The 25,730-nt window shown below is 48.6% G+C and overlaps 1 protein-coding gene across 1 annotated transcript in view; it reads left to right on the top strand.

Moving 5' to 3' along the window:
* LOC146975170 (NLR family CARD domain-containing protein 3-like) overlaps window positions 1–25,730 on the top strand; it is a 114,526-nt gene that overhangs the window by 8,490 nt on the left and 80,306 nt on the right. The window contains exons 4-7 of the mRNA XM_085794703.1: window positions 113–191; window positions 352–580; window positions 728–2,531; window positions 5,634–5,807. Of these exons, the coding sequence (XP_085650829.1) occupies window positions 113–191; window positions 352–580; window positions 728–2,531; window positions 5,634–5,807 (2,286 nt within the window). The remainder of the gene's footprint in view (window positions 1–112; window positions 192–351; window positions 581–727; window positions 2,532–5,633; window positions 5,808–25,730) is intronic.

The following is a 25,730-nucleotide window of genomic DNA, read 5'->3' as shown; positions in this document are numbered from 1 at the left end:
GGTCTGAAACCAAAGTGTCTGTGTCTGTTGTGAACGTCCTCAGGGGACATATAAAGTCCATCTTGTATTATCTCTCTGTCCTGATGTTGACTTGACACTGATTCCTCCACAGAGTGGACCAGGAGAGCTCAGAGGCTCCCAGTGGTCAGTCTGCCCAGCAGCATCAAACACACCTGGACTCCATATTTATGGTGAGGACATGTCCAACAGCTGCTGTTACATCTGTTGTGTTCACCATCATCTCCATGCTGCACTTTGACACCAGTGGATTGTCAGTCTGTCCAACATGGATCTGATGTTTGGCTCCATGGTTTTAGTTTGATGCTGTCACTCATAGAGTTTCTGTTCCAGCTGCTGGAGGAGAACATGGTCACTTTTGTCAAGAACGAGCTCAAGAAGATCCACAAGGCTCTGAGTCCAGATTACCCAGAATGCTCAGGGAGTCAGAGGGAGGATGAGGAGGTGTTGGATGGTGAGGATGAAGAGCAGAGGAGGAGCAGCAGAGAGGCGTTAGTGAAGATCACAGTGAACTTCCTAAGGAGGATGAAGCAGGAGGAGCTGGCTGAGTGTCTGCAGAGCAGTAAGAGGATTTCTCTAAAGATTCAACATGATGGACAAATGAGACGTTCACTGACATCAACACATGGAGGGAAACATATAGTCATTATTTAGAGGAATTAAAATGTTATATTTTCTTTATGATCTTATTTCTTGTGTTTTCATTCAGGACATGCTGCAGCAGTTTGTGGACATAAACTCAAATCTGCCCTGAAGAAGAAGTTCCAGTGTGTGTTTGAGGGGATCTCTAAAGCAGGACACCAAACCCTTCTGAACCAGATCTACACAGAGCTCTACATCACAGAGGGAGGGGCTGGAGGGGTCAATGATGAACATGAGGTCAGACAGATTGAAACAGCGTCCAGGAAACCAGACAGACCAGAAACAACCATCAGACAAGAAGACATCTTTAAAGCCCCACCTGGAAGAGACCGACCAATCAGAACAGTGATGACAAAGGGAGTGGCTGGCATTGGGAAAACAGTCTTAACACAGAAGTTCACTCTGGACTGGGCTGAAGACAAAGACAACCAGGACATACACTTCACATTTCCCTTCACCTTCAGAGAGCTAAATGTGCTGAAAGAGAAAAAGTTCAGCTTGGTGGAACTTGTTCATCACTTCTTCTCTGAAACCAAAGCAGCAGGAATCTGCAGGTTTGATCAGTTCCAGGTGGTCTTCATCTTTGACGGTCTGGACGAGTGTCGACTTCCTCTGGACTTCCACAACACTGAGATCCTGACTGATGTGACAGAGTCCACCTCAGTCAACGTGCTGCTGACCAACCTCATCAGGGGGAACCTGCTTCCCTCTGCTCGCCTCTGGATAACCACACGACCTGCAGCGGCCAATCAGATCCCTCCTCAGTGTGTTGACATGGTGACAGAGGTCAGAGGGTTCACTGACCCACAGAAGGAGGAGTACTTCAGGAAGAGGTTCAGAGATGAGGAGCAGTCCAGAGAGATCATCTCCCACATCAAGACATCACGAAGCCTCCACATCATGTGCCACATCCCAGTCTTCTGCTGGATCACTGCTACAGTTCTGGAGGAGCTGTTGAAGACCAGAGAGGGAGGAGAGCTGCCCAAGACCCTGACTGAGATGTACATCCACTTCCTGGTGGTTCATCTAAAACTGAAGAAGGTCAAGTATGATGGAGGAGCTGAGACAGATCCACACTGGAGTCCAGAAAGCAGGAAGATGATTGATTCTCTGGGAAAACTGGCTTTTGAGCAGCTGCAGAAAGGAAACCTGATCTTCTATGAATCAGACCTGACAGAGTGTGGCATCGATATCAGAGCAGCCTCAGTGTACTCAGGAGTGTTCACACAGATCTTTAAAGAGGAGGGAGGCCTGTACCAGGACAAGGTGTTCTGCTTCGTCCATCTGAGTGTTCAGGAGTTTCTGGCTGCTCTTCATGTCCATCTGACCTTCATCAACTCTGAACTCAACCTGAGGTCACAACAACAAACAACCTCCAAGAAGACTGAAACAACAGGAGTCAAATCTGTAGAGACACACTTCTACCAGGGCGCGGTGTACGAGGCCTTACAGAGTCCAAATGGACACCTGGACTTGTTCCTCCGCTTCCTCCTGGGTCTTTCACTGAGGACCAATCAGAATCTCCTACGAGGTCTGATGACACAGACAGGAAGTGACTCACGGTCCAATCAGGAAACAGTCCAGTACATCAAGAAGAAGATTGTAGAGACTCTGTCTGCAGAGAAAAGCATCAACCTGTTCCACTGTCTGAATGAACTGAATGATCGCTCTCTAGTGGAGGAGATCCAACAGTCCCTGAGATCAGGAAGTCTCTCCACAGATGAACTGTCTCCTGCTCAATGGTCGGCTCTGGTCTTCATCTTACTGTCATCAGAAGAAGATCTGGACGTGTTTGACCTGAAGAAATACTCTGCTTCAGAGGAGGCTCTTCTGAGGCTGCTGCCAGTGGTCAAAGCCTCCAACAAAGCTCTGTAAGTGTAGAGGGAGGCTAATTTATTCATCATTATATAAAAACCCTTCTGTCTTTTCAACAGGTCAGATATTAAATTCCTTTGTCCTTTAATTCCTCTTGATCATCTCTTCAGACTGAGCGGCTGTGACCTCTCAGAGAGAAGCTGTGAAGCTCTGTCCTCAGTCCTCAGCTCCCAGTCCTCTAGTCTGAGACACCTGGACCTGGGTAACAACAACCTGCAGGACTCAGGAGTGAAGCTGCTGTCTGGTGGACTGGAGAGTCCACACTGTAGACTGGAGACTCTCAGGTGAGGATCCATCCAGCTGTTTATCTGATGCCACTTGAACACAGCAGCAGGTGTTGACAGAGGGTTCCTGTGTGTTGTTGTGTGTGTTCAGTCTGTCAGGATGTCTGGTCACAGAGGAAGGATGTGCTTCATTGGACTGAATGAATCAGTTTATAAATGATGAACCTGAGCAGCGTTCACTGTCACCAGAGTGAACACTGCTCAGGTTTTATGACAGTTTTACATCCACGTCTCATGACGTCTCCATGGAGACGGCCCAGCATCACTAGTATGTTGCTGTGGTACAGACGGTACAGACACATCTACTATTGCTCAAGACAGTTTGTTTGAGTGTTTGAAGCAGTTTGATGAACAAAGTGAAAACTCAGAAAAAGAAAAAAGCCCTGGGGTCTCATTTATAACCGTTGCATACGCACAAAACGGGGCCTGAAAGTGGCGTACGTGACTTTTCACGCCAAGGTTGTGATCTATAAAAAACAAACTTGACGGGAGAATGTGCGCAGCTCTAAGCAAACTCTGACCCATGCGTACGCATGGTTTGGAGGAAAAGGGGAATTGGCGACACAGACGGTGTGGTGGTGAACTGAAGTCAGACTCAGGAAATGATGATTGAGAAGAACGATTATGTTTTTATTATCGGCCGTCACACATTTCATTTCAACCCGTATGCGTTAGATCCATGTTGCCACGGTGATTTAATTCAACAGCGTTATGTTGCATCGGACTGGTGTTTCAGAAACATCTTCTTAGAATCTAATATATATATTTAATCACCACCGTCTCTCCATCATATTGTCCACACACCCAGAGCGCAGGAGGAGGAGAGGACGCAGCGGCTGCATGGAATAAATACATGGTGTAAATAACTATGTTCCTATGATACTGTGAACTAGGGTTGTGCCGATTGGCGATCCAATCGTCTATCGGCGATTGGAAGGACGAGCGGCGATGTTTTGTTTTCTTGGCGATTTTACACACACACATACTTGCTACTTTTTTATTGATCTAATGCGCAATCTGTTTGTTTTGTTTTAATGAAGCCACTCCTCTCGCTGCTTCAAACAGATACTCTGTCAAATGACAGTGTTTCACCAATCAAATGCAGCCACTGGCGACGTCCAATCAGACGGAGCCAGGTCGTCATATGACTGCACACAAAATCTCTGTGGTAAACAGGGTGGCCACTCCGCCTCAAATTTGAGGGAACACGTTTAGCTGGTGTTGTGGCTGTGACTGGGCTGCCGACGCCAGCCCTGTAACTGTATGTCACAGCCCGACGAGGTGTTCACTAATGCCACAAATAAATTACGTTCGCCAGAATAGATTTTTCGGCTTTCGGCAACGCAATAGCGTTCCGTTCATTGATCATAGCGCTGTTTCTCCGTTATTAGCCCTCACACACACAGAGAGAGAGAGAAGCGCGCATGCATGACAGCATGACAGCAGGGCACGCCGTGCCGAGAGCACGGTAAAAGCGATACTCATACGCCGCCGCCCCCCCCGGTCGAACGAACACGTGGAACGGCCGCCGGCACCCATCTAGGGTTAAAACAGGGCGTGTACAGGGCGGGACGTGAAGCGGATTCAGCTGCACACACTTGTAGGAACTCTGTGATTTGTGAAGGGAAGTTTGCTTGCAAATGTGCGTACGCAGGGTTTTATAAGTCTGAATATTTACTGGCACACGCAAAACTTGGCTTTTGGGCGTACGTACACTTTTAGTAACGATCCCACGCACAGTTTTATAAATGAGACCCCAGGATATTTCCACATACAGTTTACCTTCACTACATCTGGTTTTTCACTTTCAGCGGACAATGACTCATTGTTTAAGTGGTAAAATATTTTCTCAATCTCAACATTGTTTTTGTTTTTTAGTTAAATTCATATAGTTTGTTAGTGGCAGTGATTAGAGGCTGGTGATGGAGGTAGAAGGAGGTTCTACTGAAAGACAACAGCTGATTATATATTTAAATGAACAGAACAAATAAACATGAATTAGTCCATTTACATCTGTATGAACTGAACTTCTAAGGAGTTATTTTTAAGTGTGAACTGACACAAACACTGACTGAAGAAACTAAACTGCATATGGTGGTGGTGGCTCACTGAACATCTGAAGTGGTGTGAACATTAAAACACTGATTCCAGGAATCTGGTCCAATATCTTATTGTTTAGAGAAAACAATATAGATGATAGTTGGTGTAGGTAGTGGATGATTTGTTCTGTACAATTAAAGGAATATTACACATTATGACATCAAACAAATAATAAAGATAAATAAAGTTACTTTTCTTCAACTTAATTAACACATTCACAGTTTTGGTGATTCGCTTTAAGGTCAAACTCAGGTCTCAAGTATGAGATAAAAATCAATATGATAACATTCAAACAACCTGTCCAACTTAAATCAGTGAACAAAGGAAGTGAGGTCAGTACAGTCACGTTGTCTTCAGGCAAATGTTTGGAGGGAAAGAGAGGGTCAAAGGTCAGAGGGTGGGGTTATATCACCTTAGGGGGTGTGGTTAGGTGTGACTGTGGTGATGCAGGCAGAGTGGAGTCTGTGATTTTAACACTGACTGTATATATACAAACGATAAAACAAATACATATATGATTATACAAAGATGAGAGAGAGATCACAGTATATAATCAAATCTATCTATAAATCTATTTATACAAACTGGAACATGTTGAGTAAGAAACACTGTAAACTCTCAGGTTTGTGTTGAAATGTTGTGTATTTATGATTCTAACCTGTTATTTCCTTCATATTGAGTATGTGAGTGTTTTTCCCTTGAATTCCTCTTCAGACTGAGCAGCTGTAACCTCTCAGAGAGAAGCTGTGAAGGTCTGTCCTCAGTCCTCAGCTCCCAGTCCTCTAGTCTGAGACACCTGGACCTGAGTAACAACAACCTGCAGGACTCAGGAGTGAAGCTGCTGTCTGGTGGACTGGGGAGTCCACACTGTAGACTGGACACTCTCAGGTGAGGATCCATCCAGCTAGGCCTGGGACGATAATCAATAAATCAATTAATCGCACGATAAATGAAAATTAACTCAATAGTTTTTCCGGCCTCGATAAATCGCCATGTGCATGCGTACGTATTTGTTTTCCTGGTCTCTTGCCTCCAACCAGGCTGGGTGACAAGAGGCTTCACTCTGTGCATCGGTCTCAGCACCTGGGCCGTTTGTTTTGCAGAATGAAAGGAGTGAACCCTCTTTTCAGTCATCCAGGATCTTTGTTTCCCAGAATGCATTTGGCAGCAACCGGCAGCGCTAGCTGTAAAGCTAAGCAGCTAAAAGCTATTTTACTGTAATTCACGCTGCCGCGCTGTTAACACGTCACTTTTTAAAGTTTTAATATTTTTTCATGCGAGAAAGTCAGTTTAGATCCCAGTCTGTGGTCAGTTTATTCACATATCGCCTGTTAGGAGATTTCCTCCGACGTTTTTGGAGCTAATGTGGTAGCAGCGAGCACGAGGAGCGGGGCTTCCCACAGACTGCAGCCATCTGCAGCCGCTCACGGGCCGTCAACCTCCGTCATTGGGGGAGAAAACGACTAAGAAAACGTATCAGCAGGTTTTTAGAGGTTTACCGCCGGCTGGTTTAATAATTTTTAGGAGATAAATGCTAGTCTCATTGATGAAATCTTACATCTGTGGAAGTCACATTAGTTTGTTTGAATGAAAAGTGGAGCTTCAGGTGTGTAACGTTATTGGACAGAAGAGCTGCACTGCACTGTTTATTATTTTTTGTTTATTTTATTTATTTAGGATAGTAGTGTAGCCCACTTCTCCCGAGTACAGCGGAGAGGGGCCCTGAGTTCGTAAATAAATGTATTAATGTTTAACTGTGAGGTATCTTTAATGTTGTGTTAATAACCTGAATTAAGTAGCATTGGAAAACCTCAGGTAAATACTTACTCTTAGCACACTTAGCTCAAGAATGAAAGAGAAACAGTACACCAGACTCAGTTTTAGAAAAGCAATAATCAATTATTTACTCACATAAATGTCACAAACACAAACATATGAAAAATTAGTTTAAAGTCTTTGTTTTCTTTCTTTTATAACCAGAAATAATTAAACACACAAAAGAATCAGGTTCACAGTACTCCAAAATGTAAACTATTACCCTTTAAGTTTCAAGAAAACCCTTTTAAGTTTTAGGAAATCACCCTTTAAATTTTAGGATAGCTTTTAAGTTTGAAGGGACTTGTGTTTTAAGTTTAAATTAAATTAACCTTTGAAGTTTTAAGGAATTTGCTTTCAAAGTGTAAATAAAATTAGTTTGAATTAAATTTCTCCTCAAAATAAAATAAAATAACTCTTAAGTTACTTGAAAATACCTTTTATACACTCAAACCTTTACTTTCTCTCTGTACTAACTCACATTCAGTGGGCCCACACCACATCCACACACACAGCCGGCAAACCACAAAACAAACCACGTCGCAGGCCTGAATCATGAAGCTTGAGTGCAGTGAAATCCACAGGTGGTCCACAGAGCGTCCAATCCGACCGACGACCCGGCACACTGGCAATGTCCCAGACAAATCCTCCCAGTCCGAGAAGAAACGGCGATCCTCTGCTTACAGCGGCAGCTGGTCTAGCTCCACAGCGCGGCGCCGGCAGTCATAAACACCCACTGTGCTAGCGAATGCTAACTCCGACGTCTCCAACTCCAACCCGTTCACAACGACACAGAAACTCCGACTTGAAGTGTCTCTAGTTGCTCACAGTCTCGCTCAGTTATCAGTCCCAGAATGTCAATCCGACAAACTCCTAGACACTGAAACTACACGGCTACAATCAACAATTACACGCTACTCGCCAGGTGACTCGTCCTCCGCCGATTCGGTCTCTCTTTCCTCTTTTTTTTTTTTCAAGCTACTGCGCACTCACACGTTCTCTCTCACTTCCTGTCTGCAACCGCCAATCACACTTTTGACCAATGAACAGGCCAGGATTACGCCCTCTTTCCAAATAGTACTTCCTATTTCACCCAGAGTTTCTTCAAAATAAAATGAAGCTTCACAGTAAACCTCAAAGTATTTTTAAACAATTTTAATGAATTTCAACCTTTTTAATCACACTATTTATATGCTTGGATGAAATAATATTGCTTAATATTTTTAACCGGGTTACACCCTCCCCCTTCTAAATGTCTTTGATGTCCTCATCAACCATAATGAACTTTTTTATTTTAACAGTTAACTAGTGGAAAGGGCGCATGACCTCGTTTAAATTAACTCTTGCCAATCTTAATGACAACTCCTCTATGTACAATAGTGAGAGGCTGATCTTTAGCTCTACCAGGCTCATCATAAGTTAACCTGATGACTGGTTTCACTATTCTTTTTGGACGGTTTTCTGGTTTGCTAATCACTTTTGTCTTAGTGACTGTTTCTGGGTGCTTATTGTGGCAAGTGTGGCAGAGTGGCCCACTCATTGTTTGTTTTTATATTTTGGGTGTAGTGCTTTAGGGTGGAATTCCACTTTCTTTTCCTGCCCACTGTGTCACAGTCTGGGATCAATCTCCCCCTTGATTAAGGGGTGGCGCACCGAAAATTATATGTGACGAGGCTCACCCGGTCCAGGTGTGCGTCCTCCTGCCTCGTCTCAGTAGCGTCGTCAGTGCAGCTTTGTCTGGCGTGACGGCGGCAGTGTTTGTGTGGCGGTGAGGTGCAACAGGCTAATCCAATACTTTTCACGTTCTCCGGTAAGTTTTCCTACCAGTAGTTTATTGCTCTGCATCTGTGGCTTGGCATGGTGTTTATTGCACTCTCTGCTTGTAGCAGAGTCGGCTGGTCGTCTGGCTGGAGCGTGAGGAAGGAGTTTGGTCCTGGGGGCTTTTGTGTGTGCGTGAGTGTGGCGGTTCACACGGCCACACAGTGTCTGCTCCTTTTGCTGCTGGTTGTGCCTCAGCTCTACGTTGTCAGGTAGGTCTCTCAATCTCATTGTACTGCGCATCGGTGTTATGTAGCAACATGGCTGACTATCCTTGGCTTTGCAGCAGTGTGGCCCGACTACGTCGGAAGTGGGAGTGTGGTCTGGAAGCGGGCGCGTATGCTTTGCGTGCGTGGTGGTCAATTTCTACAGTAGGCTGTCTCATTGTTTTGTGCTTTAGTGTAATGTGCCTTCTCTAGCTGTTATTAAATATGACTTTGCCGCCTCTGACCTGTTGTCTACAGCGAAGCTGCCGTGTTGTAGTGCACCTCCCCCTGTGCCGGAGCCCTGAAGCATCCACCTAACGAAGCGGGCCTCTACACTGCCAGGGTCCCTACTGCTGTTCTGTCTGGGTTTCTTTTGTTTCTTTTCTTTACAAGCTCATATTATTAGTTTAGTATTTAATAATTTATTTTGGTCATTTGTTTTGGGTATGAGTGTGAGGTGCAGGCCTTTTGCCTAGCACCTGAGCCCTGTTAAAGCTGCAACTGCGCTGTGCCCCTGGGCGTAGTTAGTTTGGTATTTTGTTTCTTTTTTGTTTTGCTTATATATTCAGAGGGTTCGAGAGTGTGTGAGTGGGTGTGTGTGATAAAAAAAGAAAATATTTTGGTGTATGTATTTGGGCCTAGTAATTGAAGCCTTTAACCGTTGTCTCTTCTCTCTTGGGCAGGAGCTGCTGGTGCCACAGAGGCAGGAGACTGACTGATCCCGGTGGTGGCGGTCCCCTTCACTCCCCTGTACAGTAGTGCACTTTGGTGTGACCAGTGTGTGTGTGTGTTTTTCATGTGTGGTGTTAACATAAGGGCCCCTTCCCTCCCCCCTTATCAGCAGTCCTCCATGCCAGTGAGCCCTCAGCCCTGCACCTAGCACTTTAATTGACACGTAATATGCTTCAAGTGGCCCTGGTTAACTTGTGCAATATTCCTGATTGATTTTATAGCAATTCGAATTGTATATTTTTTTAAAGAATATTGTCAATAAACTGTAATCTTTTCTGGAATCACGTCTGCACGCTGTGTCTCTTAAACCTGTGTGTCCTTTGGGGTAATAGAAATTAGTATTTTACCTAAATTTCCTGGGGGCGAAATTCCCCCAGGTGGCGTTGTTGGGTTCAGTAAGGAAGTAAACTTAATTTCTCCTTGTAGCATTGCCACAACTTGGCGTTGTTGGCAGGATGACACTTTGAAGTCAGACGTGTATTCCTTTTTGTTTTCTTTTCCTCACCTTACTTTCATTATTTGGGTTTTGTTTCCTTTAAAAAAAAAAAAAACAGAGCTTGTGTTTTTGTTTTGTGTGTAACTAGTCAGACAGAACAGCAGTGGGTTAACCCAGCCCTAAACACCATCTTCTAAATTTATCTAGCAGGTTTTCTGCAGCTCCACCTCTGGTACCATGGAGGAGGAACTGCAACAGCTCAGAGAACAGGTCATGCAGCTGAAGGCAGACAATGAGCGGCTCTGCCGGGAAAGGGAGGCCTCGCGGGCTGGTTCAAGCGCGGCTGCTCCAGCCCCTCCTCCTGAGTACTGCTCCAGGAGCTGATGTCAGTGCTACAGTAACAGAACGATTGGTGGTAGTGCCTCGTGACCGTAGGTGCCCAATCTTTAATGGTAAGACCGGTGTAAGTGTGAATGACTGGGCAGAGGAAGTCCAGGCCTGTATCCGTGCCCGTCGTCTGACGGCTGCTGATCAGGCCCTCTTTATGTTTGATCATCTTGAGGGTGAGGCGAGGGAGGAGATAAAATACCGCACCAGAGCAGAGCAAGCAGACCCAGACCAGATCATTGCTATCCTGAAGGACTTGTATGGTTGCACCCGCTCCTATATAGCTTTGCAGCAAGCCTTTTTCGCCAGGACGCAGCAAGAGGGAGAGACCTTGCAAGAGTTTTCCTTGGCTCTGATGGCCCTTATGGAGCGGGTAAAGCAGCAGGCACCTGATGGTCTTCTTAACTCTACCGTTCTGCTTCGAGACCACTTTGTGGAGCATGTTCTCGATGGCGCCCTTCGTCGGGAGCTGAAACAGCTGGTCCGGCGTCAGCCTCAGGCCACTTTGATAGAGGTACGTGCGGAAGCTCTCCGCTGGGAAAGGGAGGGATTCCCAGGGGGCGCTAGAGAGCGCAGTCATTCTCTCCCGGCCATGTATGGTCTGCAGTATGGAGTCCAAAGTAGTCCCTGTCCACCTTCGGCCATTCCACAGAACTCCGACCTATGTGAGTTGAAGGAACTTTTAAAGCGACAGCAGGAACAACTTAATCAGCTCACTCAGACTGTGGCCTCTTTGCACACCACTTCCTTGCCACCTCGCCATAATCATGCTGGTCCATTGATCTGTCGTAGATGCCATCAACCAGGCCACTTTGCAAGAGAGTGTCATGGCCGGCAAGCTCCTCCTCAGGCCCGTGCTAGTTCTGCCTTCGGCCGAACCACCCATGAAACCAGACAGGCTTCTTCTGCTTCCCAGTCGGAAAACTGAAACCCACTGAGTTGCAGAGCCACAGCTCAGGTGGGGAGTCGACGGGCTCAAGGAAAGGGACCGTGGGTAAATTAATGTCATCGTGTCCTCATTTGGATCTTTTGATGAGTGGTGTTACGGTCCCATGCTTGCTGGACACTGGGTCCATGGTGTCCACCATAACAGAGAGCTTCTTTTCGGAGCAATTTGCCCCATGGGGTCACAATCGCCTCCAGTCTTGTCATTGGCTCCAACTTCGAGCGGCTAATGGCTTAGCAATCCCGTACATTGGCTATCTTGAGCTGGACGTGTCACTGTGTGGCAAGGTATTTCATGGATGTGGGGTACTGGTGGTACGAGACCCTCCTGGTGCATCGTCTTCTGTCCCTGGGATCTTGGGGATGAATATCATCCAACAATGTTACCAGGAGCTTTTTGGTTCACACGGTGCAGGGTTGTTTAGTCTGCCTGCCGTGAATCAAGCTCCTGATTTAGTTCTTGAGGCCTTACAACAGTGCTACCAATCAACCACTCTCCCGTCAAGGGATCTCTTTGGGACTGTCAAGGTCCGCGGCCCAACGCCAGTGCGTATACCCGGTGGGGTTACGCAGTTTATTGCAAGCACATGTCCTGAACAACCTTCTAGCTCTGTCGTACTTTTTGAACCCCTGACATCTGGGCTTCCAGCGGGACTCCTTGCTTCCTCCTGCCTTATTCAAGTTGTCCGTGGTACTGCTTACGTCCCTGTAGTCAACGTGGGTACGGCTGACGTTCTCCTCTACCCACACATCCGTCTGGGTACCCTCAGCCGTGCCCAAGTGGTGAGTTTACCCACTGGGGTTACAGAGGTGAGGTCAACCACAGCTACAGTTTCTTCTTGTACGGCTGAGGTCCCTGTACAGAGTGGAGTAGAGGAAGTAGACTTGTCCGCTTTAGCGCCTGAGCACCAATCCGAGGTGCGATCTCTTCTGCGCAGGTATAGCTCGGTCTTTTCGGCACATGACGGTGACCTTGGTTGTACCAAGCTCATTTTTCACGACATACCAGTGCTTGACAACGTCCCTGTGCGACAGAGATACAGGCGCATTCCCCCCTCGGAGTATGAGGAAGCCAAGGCCCACATTAATCAGCTTTTGGAGGCCAAAGTCATCAGGGAGAGCAGTAGCCCCTACGCCTCCCCAATTGTCTTGGTTAGAAAAAAAGATGGCAGTTTGCGCATGTGTGTGGACTATCGCCTCCTTAACAGTAAGACGAGAAAAGATGCTTTTCCCCTCCCTCGTATAGAGGAGAGTTTGGATGCCCTCTCCGGTGCTTGTTGGTTTTCGACCTTAGATTTGGCCAGCGGGTATAATCAAGTTCCCGTGATGGAGCAGGACAAACCCAAGATGGCTTTTTGCACACCCTTTGGCCTCTTCGAGTGGAATCGAATGCCATTTGGGCTGTGCAATGCCCCAAGCACGTTCCAACGGCTGATGCAAAGAATGTTTGGGGACCAGCAGTGTCAGTCTCTTCTTTTATATCTCGACAACATTGTTGTGTTTTCTTCTTCCATCACCCAGCATCTGCAACGCTTGGAACTTGTGTTGAATCGTCTACAACATGAAGGCTTAAAGGTCAAACTGGGAAAATGTGCTTTCTTTCAGAAAGAGGTCAGCTATCTTGGGCATATCATTTCAGGGGAAGGTGTTTCCACCGACCCAGCAAAAATTGAGGCGGTTGCCAAGTGGCAACGCCCCCGCCATGCTACAGAGCTGCGTTCATTTTTAGGATTTGCAAGTTATTATAGGCGCTTTGTAGAGGGATTTGCGAAGGTTGCAGCCCCTCTCCATAAGCTGGTAGCTGAAGTAGCTGGGACACAGGGCAAACGACGCCATAAACAAGATCTTGGTCCGTCATGGACACCCCAGTGTGAAGAGAGCTTTGAGGCTTTGAAGACAAAGTTAGTCTCAGCCCCAGTTCTGGCATACGCGGATTTTTCCCGCCCCTTCATTCTGGAGACTGATGCGAGCCATGGTGGCCTAGGAGCCGTCTTGTCCCAAGAGCTTGAGGGGAAGGTTAGGCCAATAGCCTATGCCAGTCGAGGCCTCCGACCAACCGAACGAAACATGACCAACTACAGTTCTATGAAACTGGAATTCCTTGCCCTCAAGTGGGCGATGACAGAAAAGTTTCGTGAATATCTGTTGGGGCACCAATGTATCATCTTCACTGATAACAACCCGTTAAGCCATCTTCAATCTGCTAAACTGGGAGCCACTGAGCATCGGTGGGCTGCGCAACTGGCTGCCTTCGATTTCGAGATCAAATATCGATCAGGCCGGAGCAATGGAAATGCTGACGCACTTTCCCGGCAGTACATCTCAGGTCCCACCGCTGTTGAGCAGGCCCTACTAGGTACAGCCGTTCCAGCTGCACTTCAGCAAGCTGCCCAACCAGTTGCAGTGACCCCAGTAACTCAGTCCGTGATATCTGCCCTCCCATCACATACTCCTTCAGATATTCACTTGCTACAGCAGTCCGATCCCCTCCTACAGGAGGTCTTGGTCTTTTGGAAGCAGCAGGTTCAACCGACTTTAAGAGAAAAGCGGAATTTGTCTAAACCAGCTTTGGCACTCTTGCGACAATGGGATCGTTTGGTGGAGAGGGATGGCATCCTTTATCGCAGAGTTTTTCGCTCAGATGGTGGTGAAGAGACTCTCCAGCTGGTCTTGCCAGCTCGATTGAAGCAGGAGACGCTGAGGCTGCTTCATCAAGCACACGGCCACCAGGGTATTGACCGGACGACGGAGCTGGTACGAGAGCGATGTTATTGGCCAGGGATGTGCTCAGACATAAAGCAGTGGGTACAGGAATGTGAGCGTTGTCAGGTCGCAAAAGACTCCGGGCCAGTTGCACACAGTTTTATGGGACATTTGCTGGCCTCCCGGCCAAACCAAATCGTTGCCATTGACTTTACAGTCCTGGAGCCTTCCCACACTGGGTTGGAGAATGTTCTTATAATGACAGATGTATTTAGTAAATACACTGTGGCTGTTCCAACTCGGGACCAGCGTGCACCCACTGTGGCCCAGGTCTTGCTTAATGAATGGTTCTTTAAATTTGGGGTACCTAACCGCATTCACTCCGACCAAGGTCGCAGTTTTGAGAGTACTTTGATTCAACAGCTCTGCTCTCTGTATGGGGTGGAAAAGTCCCGCACCACCCCATACCACCCTGCAGGAAACGGACAGTGTGAGAGGTTCAACCGAACTCTACACAACCTCCTGCGTACCCTACCTGTCTCACGAAAACGGGACTGGGCCTCCTGTCTCCCGCAGGTCCTTTTCTGTTATAACACCACGCCTCACCAGGTCACAGGAGAGTCTCCGTTCTTTCTTATGTTCGGACGTGAACCTGGCCTTCCTGTGGATTTCCTGCTGGGTCGAGTCCAGGACCCTGTACCGGGAAGGGTACAAGATTGGGTGGCTGAACATCAGGTAAGACTTAGGGTAGCTTTTGAGGGGGCACATGATCGGCTGTTGGCAGCGGCTGGTCGTCGCAAGGAGCGGTACGATCAGCGGGTTCGTGATGAGCCTTTGTGTGTGGGGCAGCTTGTCTACATGCGAGACCACAGTGCTAGGGGACGTCATAAAATCCATGACATTTGGAGTCCGGTGGTCTATCAGGTTCTGGAGGTGCCCCGTGGTGAGGGTGCGGTGTACGCCATTGCACCCGTAGATGACCGGGAGAGAGTGAAAAGGGTGCACCGTAACATGCTAAAGGCCCAAGTGGGGCGTGATAAGGTTGTCCCCCCCCCCAGTTCCTTCGTCATTGCCAGTGGTGCCAGAGGATAACTTGTCGACTGAGGATGACCTATGGGTGTTGGTCACTGAAACCCCGTTACCATCTGCTGCAGATGCGGTCAGAAACCCGAGGTCCATAGAGTCTGGTGCTGCACCTCCATGGAGGGACCTGCCTGCCTCCGAGACACCTCTGGCGCAGGGACAGTCTGGAATCCCAGTTCCTTCTCCACCCCTGGTTGATCCCGCCAGTATTAGTCAGCCCGTCCTTCGCAGAACAGGTCGAGCCACTGCGGGCCAGCATTCTAACGTCCATCGTCTTCCACGGGCTCTTGGTCATGTTGATGAAGGAACAGTTGACCCAAGGGCAGTGTCTAATGTCCAGTATGTTCCCCACCGGCCATGGTGCTAACTTCAAGTTTGCTTTAGGTTCATCGCCGGGACGGCGATGCAAAAGCTGGGGGTAGATGTGGCAGAGTGGCCCACTCATTGTTTGTTTTTATATTTTGGGTGTAGTGCTTTAGGGTGAAATTCCACTTTCTTTTCCTGCCCACTGTGTCACAGTCTGGGATCAATCTCCCCCTTGATTAAGGGGTGGCGCACCGAAAATTATATGTGACTAGGCTCACCCGGTCCAGGTGTGCGTCCTCCTGCCTCGTCTCAGTAGCGTCGTCAGTGCAGCTTCGTCTGGCGTGACGGCGGCAGTGTTTGTGTGGCGGTGAGGTGCAACAGGCTAATCCAATACTTTTCACGTTCTCCGGTAAGTTTTCCTACCAGTAGTTTATTGCTCTGCATCTGTGGCTTGGCATGGTGTTTATTGCACTCTCTGCTTGTAGCAGAGTCGGCTGGTCGTCTGGCTGGAGCGTGAGGAAGGAGTTTGGTCCTGGGGGCTTTTGTGTGTGCGTGAGTGTGGCGGTTCACACGGCCACACAGTGTCTGCTCCTTTTGCTGCTGGTTGTGCCTCCGCTCTACGTTGTCAGGTAGGTCTCTCAATCTCATTGTACTGCGCATCGGTGTTATGTAGCAACATGGCTGACTATCCTTGGCTTTGCAGCAGTGTGGCCCGACTACGTCGGAAGTGGGAGTGTGGTCTGGAAGCGGGCGCGTATGCTTTGCGTGCGTGGTGGTCAATTTCTACGGTAGGCTGTCTCATTGTTTTGTGCTTTAGTGTAATGTGCCTTCTCTAGCTGTTCTTAAATATGACTTTGCCGCCTCTGACCTGTTGTCTACAGCGAAGCTGCCGTGTTGTAGTGCACCTCCCCCTGTGCCGGAGCCCTGAAGCATCCACCTAACGAAGCGGGCCTCTACACTGCCAGGGTCCCTACTGCTGTTCTGTCTGGGTTTCTTTTGTTTCTTTTCTTTACAAGCTCATATTATTAGTTTAGTATTTAATAATTTATTTTGGTCATTTGTTTTGGGTATGAGTGTGAGGTGCAGGCCTTTTGCCTAGCACCTGAGCCCTGTTAAAGCTGCAACTGCGCTGTGCCCCTGGGCGTAGTTAGTTTGGTATTTTGTTTCTTTTTTGTTTTGCTTATATATTCAGAGGGTTCGAGAGTGTGTGAGTGGGTGTGTGTGATAAAAAAAGAAAATATTTTGGTGTATGTATTTGGGCCTAGTAATTGAAGCCTTTAACCGTTGTCTCTTCTCTCTTGGGCAGGAGCTGCTGGTGCCACAGAGGCAGGAGACTGACTGATCCCGGTGGTGGCGGTCCCCTTCACTCCCCTGTACAGTAGTGCACTTTGGTGTGACCAGTGTGTGTGTGTGTGTTTTTCATGTGTGGTGTTAACATAAGGGCCCCTTCCCTCCCCCCTTATCAGCAGTCCTCCATGCCAGTGAGCCCTCAGCCCTGCACCTAGCACTTTAATTGACACGTAATATGCTTCAAGTGGCCCTGGTTAACTTGTGCAATATTCCTGATTGATTTTATAGCAATTCGAATTGTATATTTTTTTAAAGAATATTGTCAATAAACTGTAATCTTTTCTGGAATCACGTCTGCACGCTGTGTCTCTTAAACCTGTGTGTCCTTTGGGGTAATAGAAATTAGTATTTTACCTAAATTTCCTGGGGGCGAAATTCCCCCAGGTGGCGTTGTTGGGTTCAGTAAGGAAGTAAACTTAATTTCTCCTTGTAGCATTGCCACAACTTGGCGTTGTTGGCAGGATGACACTTTGAAGTCAGACGTGTATTCCTTTTTGTTTTCTTTTCCTCACCTTACTTTCATTATTTGGGTTTTGTTTCCTTTAAAAAAAAAAAAAACAGAGCTTGTGTTTTTGTTTTGTGTGTAACTAGTCAGACTGAACAGCAGTGGGTTAACCCAGCCCTAAACACCATCTTCTAAATTTATCTAGCAGGTTTTCTGCAGCTCCACCTCTGGTACCATGGAGGAGGAACTGCAACAGCTCAGAGAACAGGTCATGCAGCTGAAGGCAGACAATGAGCGGCTCTGCCGGGAAAGGGAGGCCTCGCGGGCTGGTTCAAGCGCGGCTGCTCCAGCCCCTCCTCCTGAGTACTGCTCCAGGAGCTGATGTCAGTGCTACAGTAACAGAACGATTGGTGGTAGTGCCTCGTGACCGTAGGTGCCCAATCTTTAATGGTAAGACCGGTGTAAGTGTGAATGACTGGGCAGAGGAAGTCCAGGCCTGTATCCGTGCCCGTCGTCTGACGGCTGCTGATCAGGCCCTCTTTATGTTTGATCATCTTGAGGGTGAGGCGAGGGAGGAGATAAAATACCGCACCAGAGCAGAGCAAGCAGACCCAGACCAGATCATTGCTATCCTGAAGGACTTGTATGGTTGCACCCGCTCCTATATAGCTTTGCAGCAAGCCTTTTTCGCCAGGACGCAGCAAGAGGGAGAGACCTTGCAAGAGTTTTCCTTGGCTCTGATGGCCCTTATGGAGCGGGTAAAGCAGCAGGCACCTGATGGTCTTCTTAACTCTACCGTTCTGCTTCGAGACCACTTTGTGGAGCATGTTCTCGATGGCGCCCTTCGTCGGGAGCTGAAACAGCTGGTCCGGCGTCAGCCTCAGGCCACTTTGATAGAGGTACGTGCGGAAGCTCTCCGCTGGGAAAGGGAGGATTCCCAGGGGGCGCTAGAGAGCGCAGTCATTCTCTCCCGGCCATGTATGGTCTGCAGTATGGAGTCCAAAGTAGTCCCTGTCCACCTTCGGCCATTCCACAGAACTCCGACCTATGTGAGTTGAAGGAACTTTTAAAGCGACAGCAGGAACAACTTAATCAGCTCACTCAGACTGTGGCCTCTTTGCACACCACTTCCTTGCCACCTCGCCATAATCATGCTGGTCCATTGATCTGTCGTAGATGCCATCAACCAGGCCACTTTGCAAGAGAGTGTCATGGCCGGCAAGCTCCTCCTCAGGCCCGTGCTAGTTCTGCCTTCGGCCGAACCACCCATGAAACCAGACAGGCTTCTTCTGCTTCCCAGTCGGAAAACTGAAACCCACTGAGTTGCAGAGCCACAGCTCAGGTGGGGAGTCGACGGGCTCAAGGAAAGGGACCGTGGGTAAATTAATGTCATCGTGTCCTCATTTGGATCTTTTTGATGAGTGGTGTTACGGTCCCATGCTTGCTGGACACTGGGTCCATGGTGTCCACCATAACAGAGAGCTTCTTTTCGGAGCAATTTGCCCCATGGGGTCACAATCGCCTCCAGTCTTGTCATTGGCTCCAACTTCGAGCGGCTAACGGCTTAGCAATCCCGTACATTGGCTATCTTGAGCTGGACGTGTCACTGTGTGGCAAGGTATTTCATGGATGTGGGGTACTGGTGGTACGAGACCCTCCTGGTGCATCGTCTTCTGTCCCTGGGATCTTGGGGATGAATATCATCCAACAATGTTACCAGGAGCTTTTTGGTTCACACGGTGCAGGGTTGTTTAGTCTGCCTGCCGTGAATCAAGCTCCTGATTTAGTTCTTGAGGCCTTACAACAGTGCTACCAATCAACCACTCTCCCGTCAAGGGATCTCTTTGGGACTGTCAAGGTCCGCGGCCCAACGCCAGTGCGTATACCCGGTGGGGTTACGCAGTTTATTGCAAGCACATGTCCTGAACAACCTTCTAGCTCTGTCGTACTTTTTGAACCCCTGACATCTGGGCTTCCAGCGGGACTCCTTGCTTCCCCCTGCCTTATTCAAGTTGTCCGTGGTACTGCTTACGTCCCTGTAGTCAACGTGGGTACGGCTGACGTTCTCCTCTACCCACGCATCCGTCTGGGTACCCTCAGCCGTGCCCAAGTGGTGAGTTTACCCACTGGGGTTACAGAGGTGAGGTCAACCACAGCTACAGTTTCTTCTTGTACGGCTGAGGTCCCTGTACAGAGTGGAGTAGAGGAAGTAGACTTGTCCGCTTTAGCGCCTGAGCACCAATCCGAGGTGCGATCTCTTCTGCGCAGGTATAGCTCGGTCTTTTCGGCACATGACGGTGACCTTGGTTGTACCAAGCTCATTTTTCACGACATACCAGTGCTTGACAACGTCCCTGTGCGACAGAGATACAGGCGCATTCCCCCCTCGGAGTATGAGGAAGCCAAGGCCCACATTAATCAGCTTTTGGAGGCCAAAGTCATCAGGGAGAGCAGTAGCCCCTACGCCTCCCCAATTGTCTTGGTTAGAAAAAAAGATGGCAGTTTGTGCATGTGTGTGGACTATCGCCTCCTTAACAGTAAGACGAGAAAAGATGCTTTTCCCCTCCCTCGTATAGAGGAGAGTTTGGATGCCCTCTCCGGTGCTTGTTGGTTTTCGACCTTAGATTTGGCCAGCGGGTATAATCAAGTTCCCGTGATGGAGCAGGACAAACCCAAGACGGCTTTTTGCACACCCTTTGGCCTCTTCGAGTGGAATCGAATGCCATTTGGGCTGTGCAATGCCCCAAGCACGTTCCAACGGCTGATGCAAAGAATGTTTGGGGACCAGCAGTGTCAGTCTCTTCTTTTATATCTCGACGACATTGTTGTGTTTTCTTCTTCCATCACCCAGCATCTGCAACGCTTGGAACTTGTGTTGAATCGTCTACAACATGAAGGCTTAAAGGTCAAACTGGGAAAATGTGCTTTCTTTCAGAAAGAGGTCAGCTATCTTGGGCATATCATTTCAGGGGAAGGTGTTTCCACCGACCCAGCAAAAATTGAGGCGGTTGCCAAGTGGCAACGCCCCCGCCATGCTACAGAGCTGCGTTCATTTTTAGGATTTGCAAGTTATTATAGGCGCTTTGTAGAGGGATTTGCGAAGGTTGCAGCCCCTCTCCATAAGCTGGTAGCTGAAGTAGCTGGGACACAGGGCAAACGACGCCATAAACAAGATCTTGGTCCGTCATGGACACCCCAGTGTGAAGAGAGCTTTGAGGCTTTGAAGACAAAGTTAGTCTCAGCCCCAGTTCTGGCATACGCGGATTTTTCCCGCCCCTTCATTCTGGAGACTGATGCGAGCCATGGTGGCCTCGGAGCCGTCTTGTCCCAAGAGCTTGAGGGGAAGGTTAGGCCAATAGCCTATGCCAGTCGAGGCCTCCGACCAACCGAACGAAACATGACCAACTACAGTTCTATGAAACTGGAATTCCTTGCCCTCAAGTGGGCGATGACAGAAAAGTTTCGTGAATATCTGTTGGGGCACCAATGTATCATCTTCACTGATAACAACCCGTTAAGCCATCTTCAATCTGCTAAACTGGGAGCCACTGAGCATCGGTGGGCTGCGCAACTGGCTGCCTTCGATTTCGAGATCAAATATCGATCAGGCCGGAGCAATGGAAATGCTGACGCACTTTCCCGGCAGTACATCTCAGGTCCCACCGCTGTTGAGCAGGCCCTACTAGGTACAGCCGTTCCAGCTGCACTTCAGCAAGCTGCCCAACCAGTTGCAGTGACCCCAGTAACTCAGTCCGTGATATCTGCCCTCCCATCACATACTCCTTCAGATATTCACTTGCTACAGCAGTCCGATCCCCTCCTACAGGAGGTCTTGGTCTTTTGGAAGCAGCAGGTTCAACCGACTTTAAGAGAAAAGCGGAATTTGTCTAAACCAGCTTTGGCACTCTTGCGACAATGGGATCGTTTGGTGGAGAGGGATGGCATCCTTTATCGCAGAGTTTTTCGCTCAGATGGTGGTGAAGAGACTCTCCAGCTGGTCTTGCCAGCTCGATTGAAGCAGGAGACGCTGAGGCTGCTTCATCAAGCACACGGCCACCAGGGTATTCACCGGACGACGGAGCTGGTACGAGAGCGATGTTATTGGCCAGGGATGTGCTCAGACATAAAGCAGTGGGTACAGGAATGTGAGCGTTGTCAGGTCGCAAAAGACTCCGGGCCAGTTGCACACAGTTTTATGGGACATTTGCTGGCCTCCCGGCCAAACCAAATCGTTGCCATTGACTTTACAGTCCTGGAGCCTTCCCACACTGGGTTGGAGAATGTTCTTATAATGACAGATGTATTTAGTAAATACACTGTGGCTGTTCCAACTCGGGACCAGCGTGCACCCACTGTGGCCCAGGTCTTGCTTAATGAATGGTTCTTTAAATTTGGGGTACCTAACCGCATTCACTCCGACCAAGGTCGCAGTTTTGAGAGTACTTTGATTCAACAGCTCTGCTCTCTGTATGGGGTGGAAAAGTCCCGCACCACCCCATACCACCCTGCAGGAAACGGACAGTGTGAGAGGTTCAACCGAACTCTACACAACCTCCTGCGTACCCTACCTGTCTCACGAAAACGGGACTGGGCCTCCTGTCTCCCGCAGGTCCTTTTCTGTTATAACACCACGCCTCACCAGGTCACAGGAGAGTCTCCGTTCTTTCTTATGTTCGGACGTGAACCTGGCCTTCCTGTGGATTTCCTGCTGGGTCGAGTCCAGGACCCTGTACCGGGAAGGGTACAAGATTGGGTGGCTGAACATCAGGTAAGACTTAGGGTAGCTTTTGAGGGGGCACATGATCGGCTGTTGGCAGCGGCTGGTCGTCGCAAGGAGCGGTACGATCAGCGGGTTCGTGATGAGCCTTTGTGTGTGGGGCAGCTTGTCTACATGCGAGACCACAGTGCTAGGGGACGTCATAAAATCCATGACATTTGGAGTCCGGTGGTCTATCAGGTTCTGGAGGTGCCCCGTGGTGAGGGTGCGGTGTACGCCATTGCACCCGTAGATGACCGGGAGAGAGTGAAAAGGGTGCACCGTAACATGCTAAAGGCCCAAGTGGGGCGTGATAAGGTTGTCCCCCCCCCCAGTTCCTTCGTCATTGCCAGTGGTGCCAGAGGATAACTTGTCGACTGAGGATGACCTATGGGTGTTGGTCACTGAAACCCCGTTACCATCTGCTGCAGATGCGGTCAGAAACCCGAGGTCCATAGAGTCTGGTGCTGCACCTCCATGGAGGGACCTGCCTGCCTCCGAGACACCTCTGGCGCAGGGACAGTCTGGAATCCCAGTTCCTTCTCCACCCCTGGTTGATCCCGCCAGTATTAGTCAGCCCGTCCTTCGCAGAACAGGTCGAGCCACTGCGGGCCAGCATTCTAACGTCCATCGTCTTCCACGGGCTCTTGGTCATGTTGATGAAGGAACAGTTGACCCAAGGGCAGTGTCTAATGTCCAGTATGTTCCCCACCGGCCATGGTGCTAACTTCAAGTTTGCTTTAGGTTCATCGCCGGGACGGCGATGCAAAAGCTGGGGGTAGATGTGGCAGAGTGGCCCACTCATTGTTTGTTTTTATATTTTGGGTGTAGTGCTTTAGGGTGAAATTCCACTTTCTTTTCCTGCCCACTGTGTCACAGTCTGGGATCAATCTCCCCCTTGATTAAGGGGTGGCGCACCGAAAATTATATGTGACGAGGCTCACCCGGTCCAGGTGTGCGTCCTCCTGCCTCGTCTCAGTAGCGTCGTCAGTGCAGCTTCGTCTGGCGTGACGGCGGCAGTGTTTGTGTGGCGGTGAGGTGCAACAGGCTAATCCAATACTTTTCACGTTCTCTGCATCTGTGGCTTGGCATGGTGTTTATTGCACTCTCTGCTTGTAGCAGAGTCGGCTGGTCGTCTGGCTGGAGCGTGAGGAAGGAGTTTGGTCCTGGGGGCTTTTGTGTGTGCGTGAGTGTGGCGGTTCACACGGCCACACAGTGTCTGCTCCTTTTGCTGCTGGTTGTGCCTCCGCTCTACGTTGTCAGGTAGGTCTCTCAATCTCATTGTACTGCGCATCGGTGTTATGTAGCAACATGGCTGACTATGCTTGGCTTTGCAGCAGTGTGGCCCGACTACGTCGGAAGTGGGAGTGTGGTCTGGAAGCGGGCGCGTATGCTTTGCGTGCGTGGTGGTCAATTTCTACGGTAGGCTGTCTCATTGTTTTGTGCTTTAGTGTAATGTGCCTTCTCTAGCTGTTCTTAAATATGACTTTGCCGCCTCTGACCTGTTGTCTACAGCGAAGCTGCCGTGTTGTAGTGCACCTCCCCCTGTGCCGGAGCCCTGAAGCATCCACGTCCCTAACGAAGCGGGCCTCTACACTGCCAGGGTCCCTACTGCTGTTCTGTCTGGGTTTCTTTTGTTTCTTTTCTTTACAAGCTCATATTATTAGTTTAGTATTTAATAATTTATTTTGGTCATTTGTTTTGGGTATGAGTGTGAGGTGCAGGCCTTTTGCCTAGCACCTGAGCCCTGTTAAAGCTGCGCTGTGCCCCTGGGCGTAGTTAGTTTGGTATTTTGTTTCTTTTTTGTTTTGCTTATATATTCAGAGGGTTCGAGAGTGTGTGAGTGGGTGTGTGTGATAAAAAAAGAAAATATTTTGGTGTATGTATTTGGGCCTAGTAATTGAAGCCTTTAACCGTTGTCTCTTCTCTCTTGGGCAGGAGCTGCTGGTGCCACAGAGGCAGGAGACTGACTGATCCCGGTGGTGGCAGTCCCCTTCACTCCCCTGTACAGTAGTGCACTTTGGTGTGACCAGTGTGTGTGTAGTAGTAGTAGTAGTAGTAATTTATTTGTCCCCGTAGGGAAATTGAGTTGCAGCAGATCACTTGACATTTCATCTAAAAAACAACAACAACACAGATAAAAACAGCACAGTACAACTTTCACACAGATTAACACTCATCATTAACACTCATCATCAGTGAGTCAGTTTTATGTTCATCTCAGCCTTAACCTGGTCAGACCAGCTGAGCAGGCTATGGGCTGACCAACACTAACAGTGTGTGTTTTTCATGTGTGGTGTTAACATAAGGGCCCCTTCCCTCCCCCCTTATCAGCAGTCCTCCATGCCAGTGAGCCCTCAGCCCTGCACCTAGCACTTTAATTGACACGTAATATGCTTCAAGTGGCCCTGGTTAACTTGTGCAATATTCCTGATTGATTTTATAGCAATTCCAATTGTATATTTTTTTAAAGAATATTGTCAATAAACTGTAATCTTTTCTGGAATCACGTCTGCACGCTGTGTCTCTTAAACCTGTGTGTCCTTTGGGGTAATAGAAATTAGTATCTTACCTAAATTTCCTGGGGGCGAAATTCCCCCAGGTGGCGTTGTTGGGTTCAGTAAGGAAGTAAACTTAATTTCTCCTTGTAGCATTGCCACACAAGGGTTATCAGACTCTGGATCACTTTCTTCCTCAGAATCTTGATCTCCATCCTCTTCTCTCACGCTGTTGTGTTCCTCCTCCACACTTTCTTCCTCTGACAAGCTGTCCTCAGCAGGATTTCCATCGGACTGTTGAGAAGAATCACCGTCATCTTGGATGAGATTTGACTGTCCAGCAGTATCTCTTTCCTTTTCCAGGATTTCTTTCAGGTAAGTACTGTAGGGTTTTTCAGGTCCATAATACTCAACATCCGAAGAGGAATCCATGCTCTCTTGCATCTCTTGAAGAACTTTCTGTACTTCAGGTAAGACTTTCTTTGATCTCTTTTGTGTCTCAGCTCTTGTCCTTGCTCTTGTCTTGACATGTGACTTGTCCTCAACCTCCAATGTCGGCAATCTTACCAACTGTCCAATTGGAAGGAGATGATCACGATGGAGAGTTTTGACTCCTCCTCCTCCATCTTCCGGTTTCACGTTGTACACTGGAAGGTTGGGCATCTTTCCTAGAACCACGTAAGGGATAGGTCTCCAACGACTCTCCAATTTATGTTTTCCTTTCAGTCCTAAGTTCCTCAGTAACACTCTGTCACCGATTTCCAGGGTTTGGAATCCAACTCTTTTGTCATAGGATCTTTTGTTCCTCTGATGTGTCTTGTAGGCTGTGTCAGAAGCAAGCTTGTAGGCTCTTTGCAAGTCATCTTTCAGCTTGGCTACATAGCGTGAATGGCAACCATCAGCTTCGCCATCAGGAGAGGTTCCAAAGCACAAGTCTACGGGAAGCCTTGCTTCGCGGCCAAACATCAAGAAATAGGGTGAGTACCCTGTACTGTCACATTTGGTAGTGTTGTAGGCGTGAACAAGGTAACCAACATGTTTGCTCCACTGCTTTTTCTTCTCACACCCCAGGGTTCCTAGCATGGAAAGAAGAGTTCTGTTGAATCTCTCGGGCTGCGGATCTCCTTGCGGGTGGTAAGGAGTAGTCCGTGATTTCCGGATCCCCATCATCTTCAAAAGCTCTTTGATTAGCTGGCTTTCGAAGTCTCTCCCCTGATCGGAGTGGATTCTTGCTGGCAGACCATAATGCAGGAAATACTTGTCCACCAGGATCTTCGCCACCGTCTGCGCCTTCTGATTTCGGGAAGGGAAAGCCTGGGCGTAACGGGTGA

The sequence above is a fragment of the Trachurus japonicus genome, chromosome 13 (genome assembly GCF_045865225.1).
Source record: "Trachurus japonicus isolate A0001 chromosome 13, Traja_1.0".
Classification (NCBI taxonomy): domain Eukaryota; kingdom Metazoa; phylum Chordata; class Actinopteri; order Carangiformes; family Carangidae; genus Trachurus; species Trachurus japonicus.
Note: the sequence above shows the minus strand (reverse complement) of the source record. Positions and strands in the feature narration are given on the sequence as shown.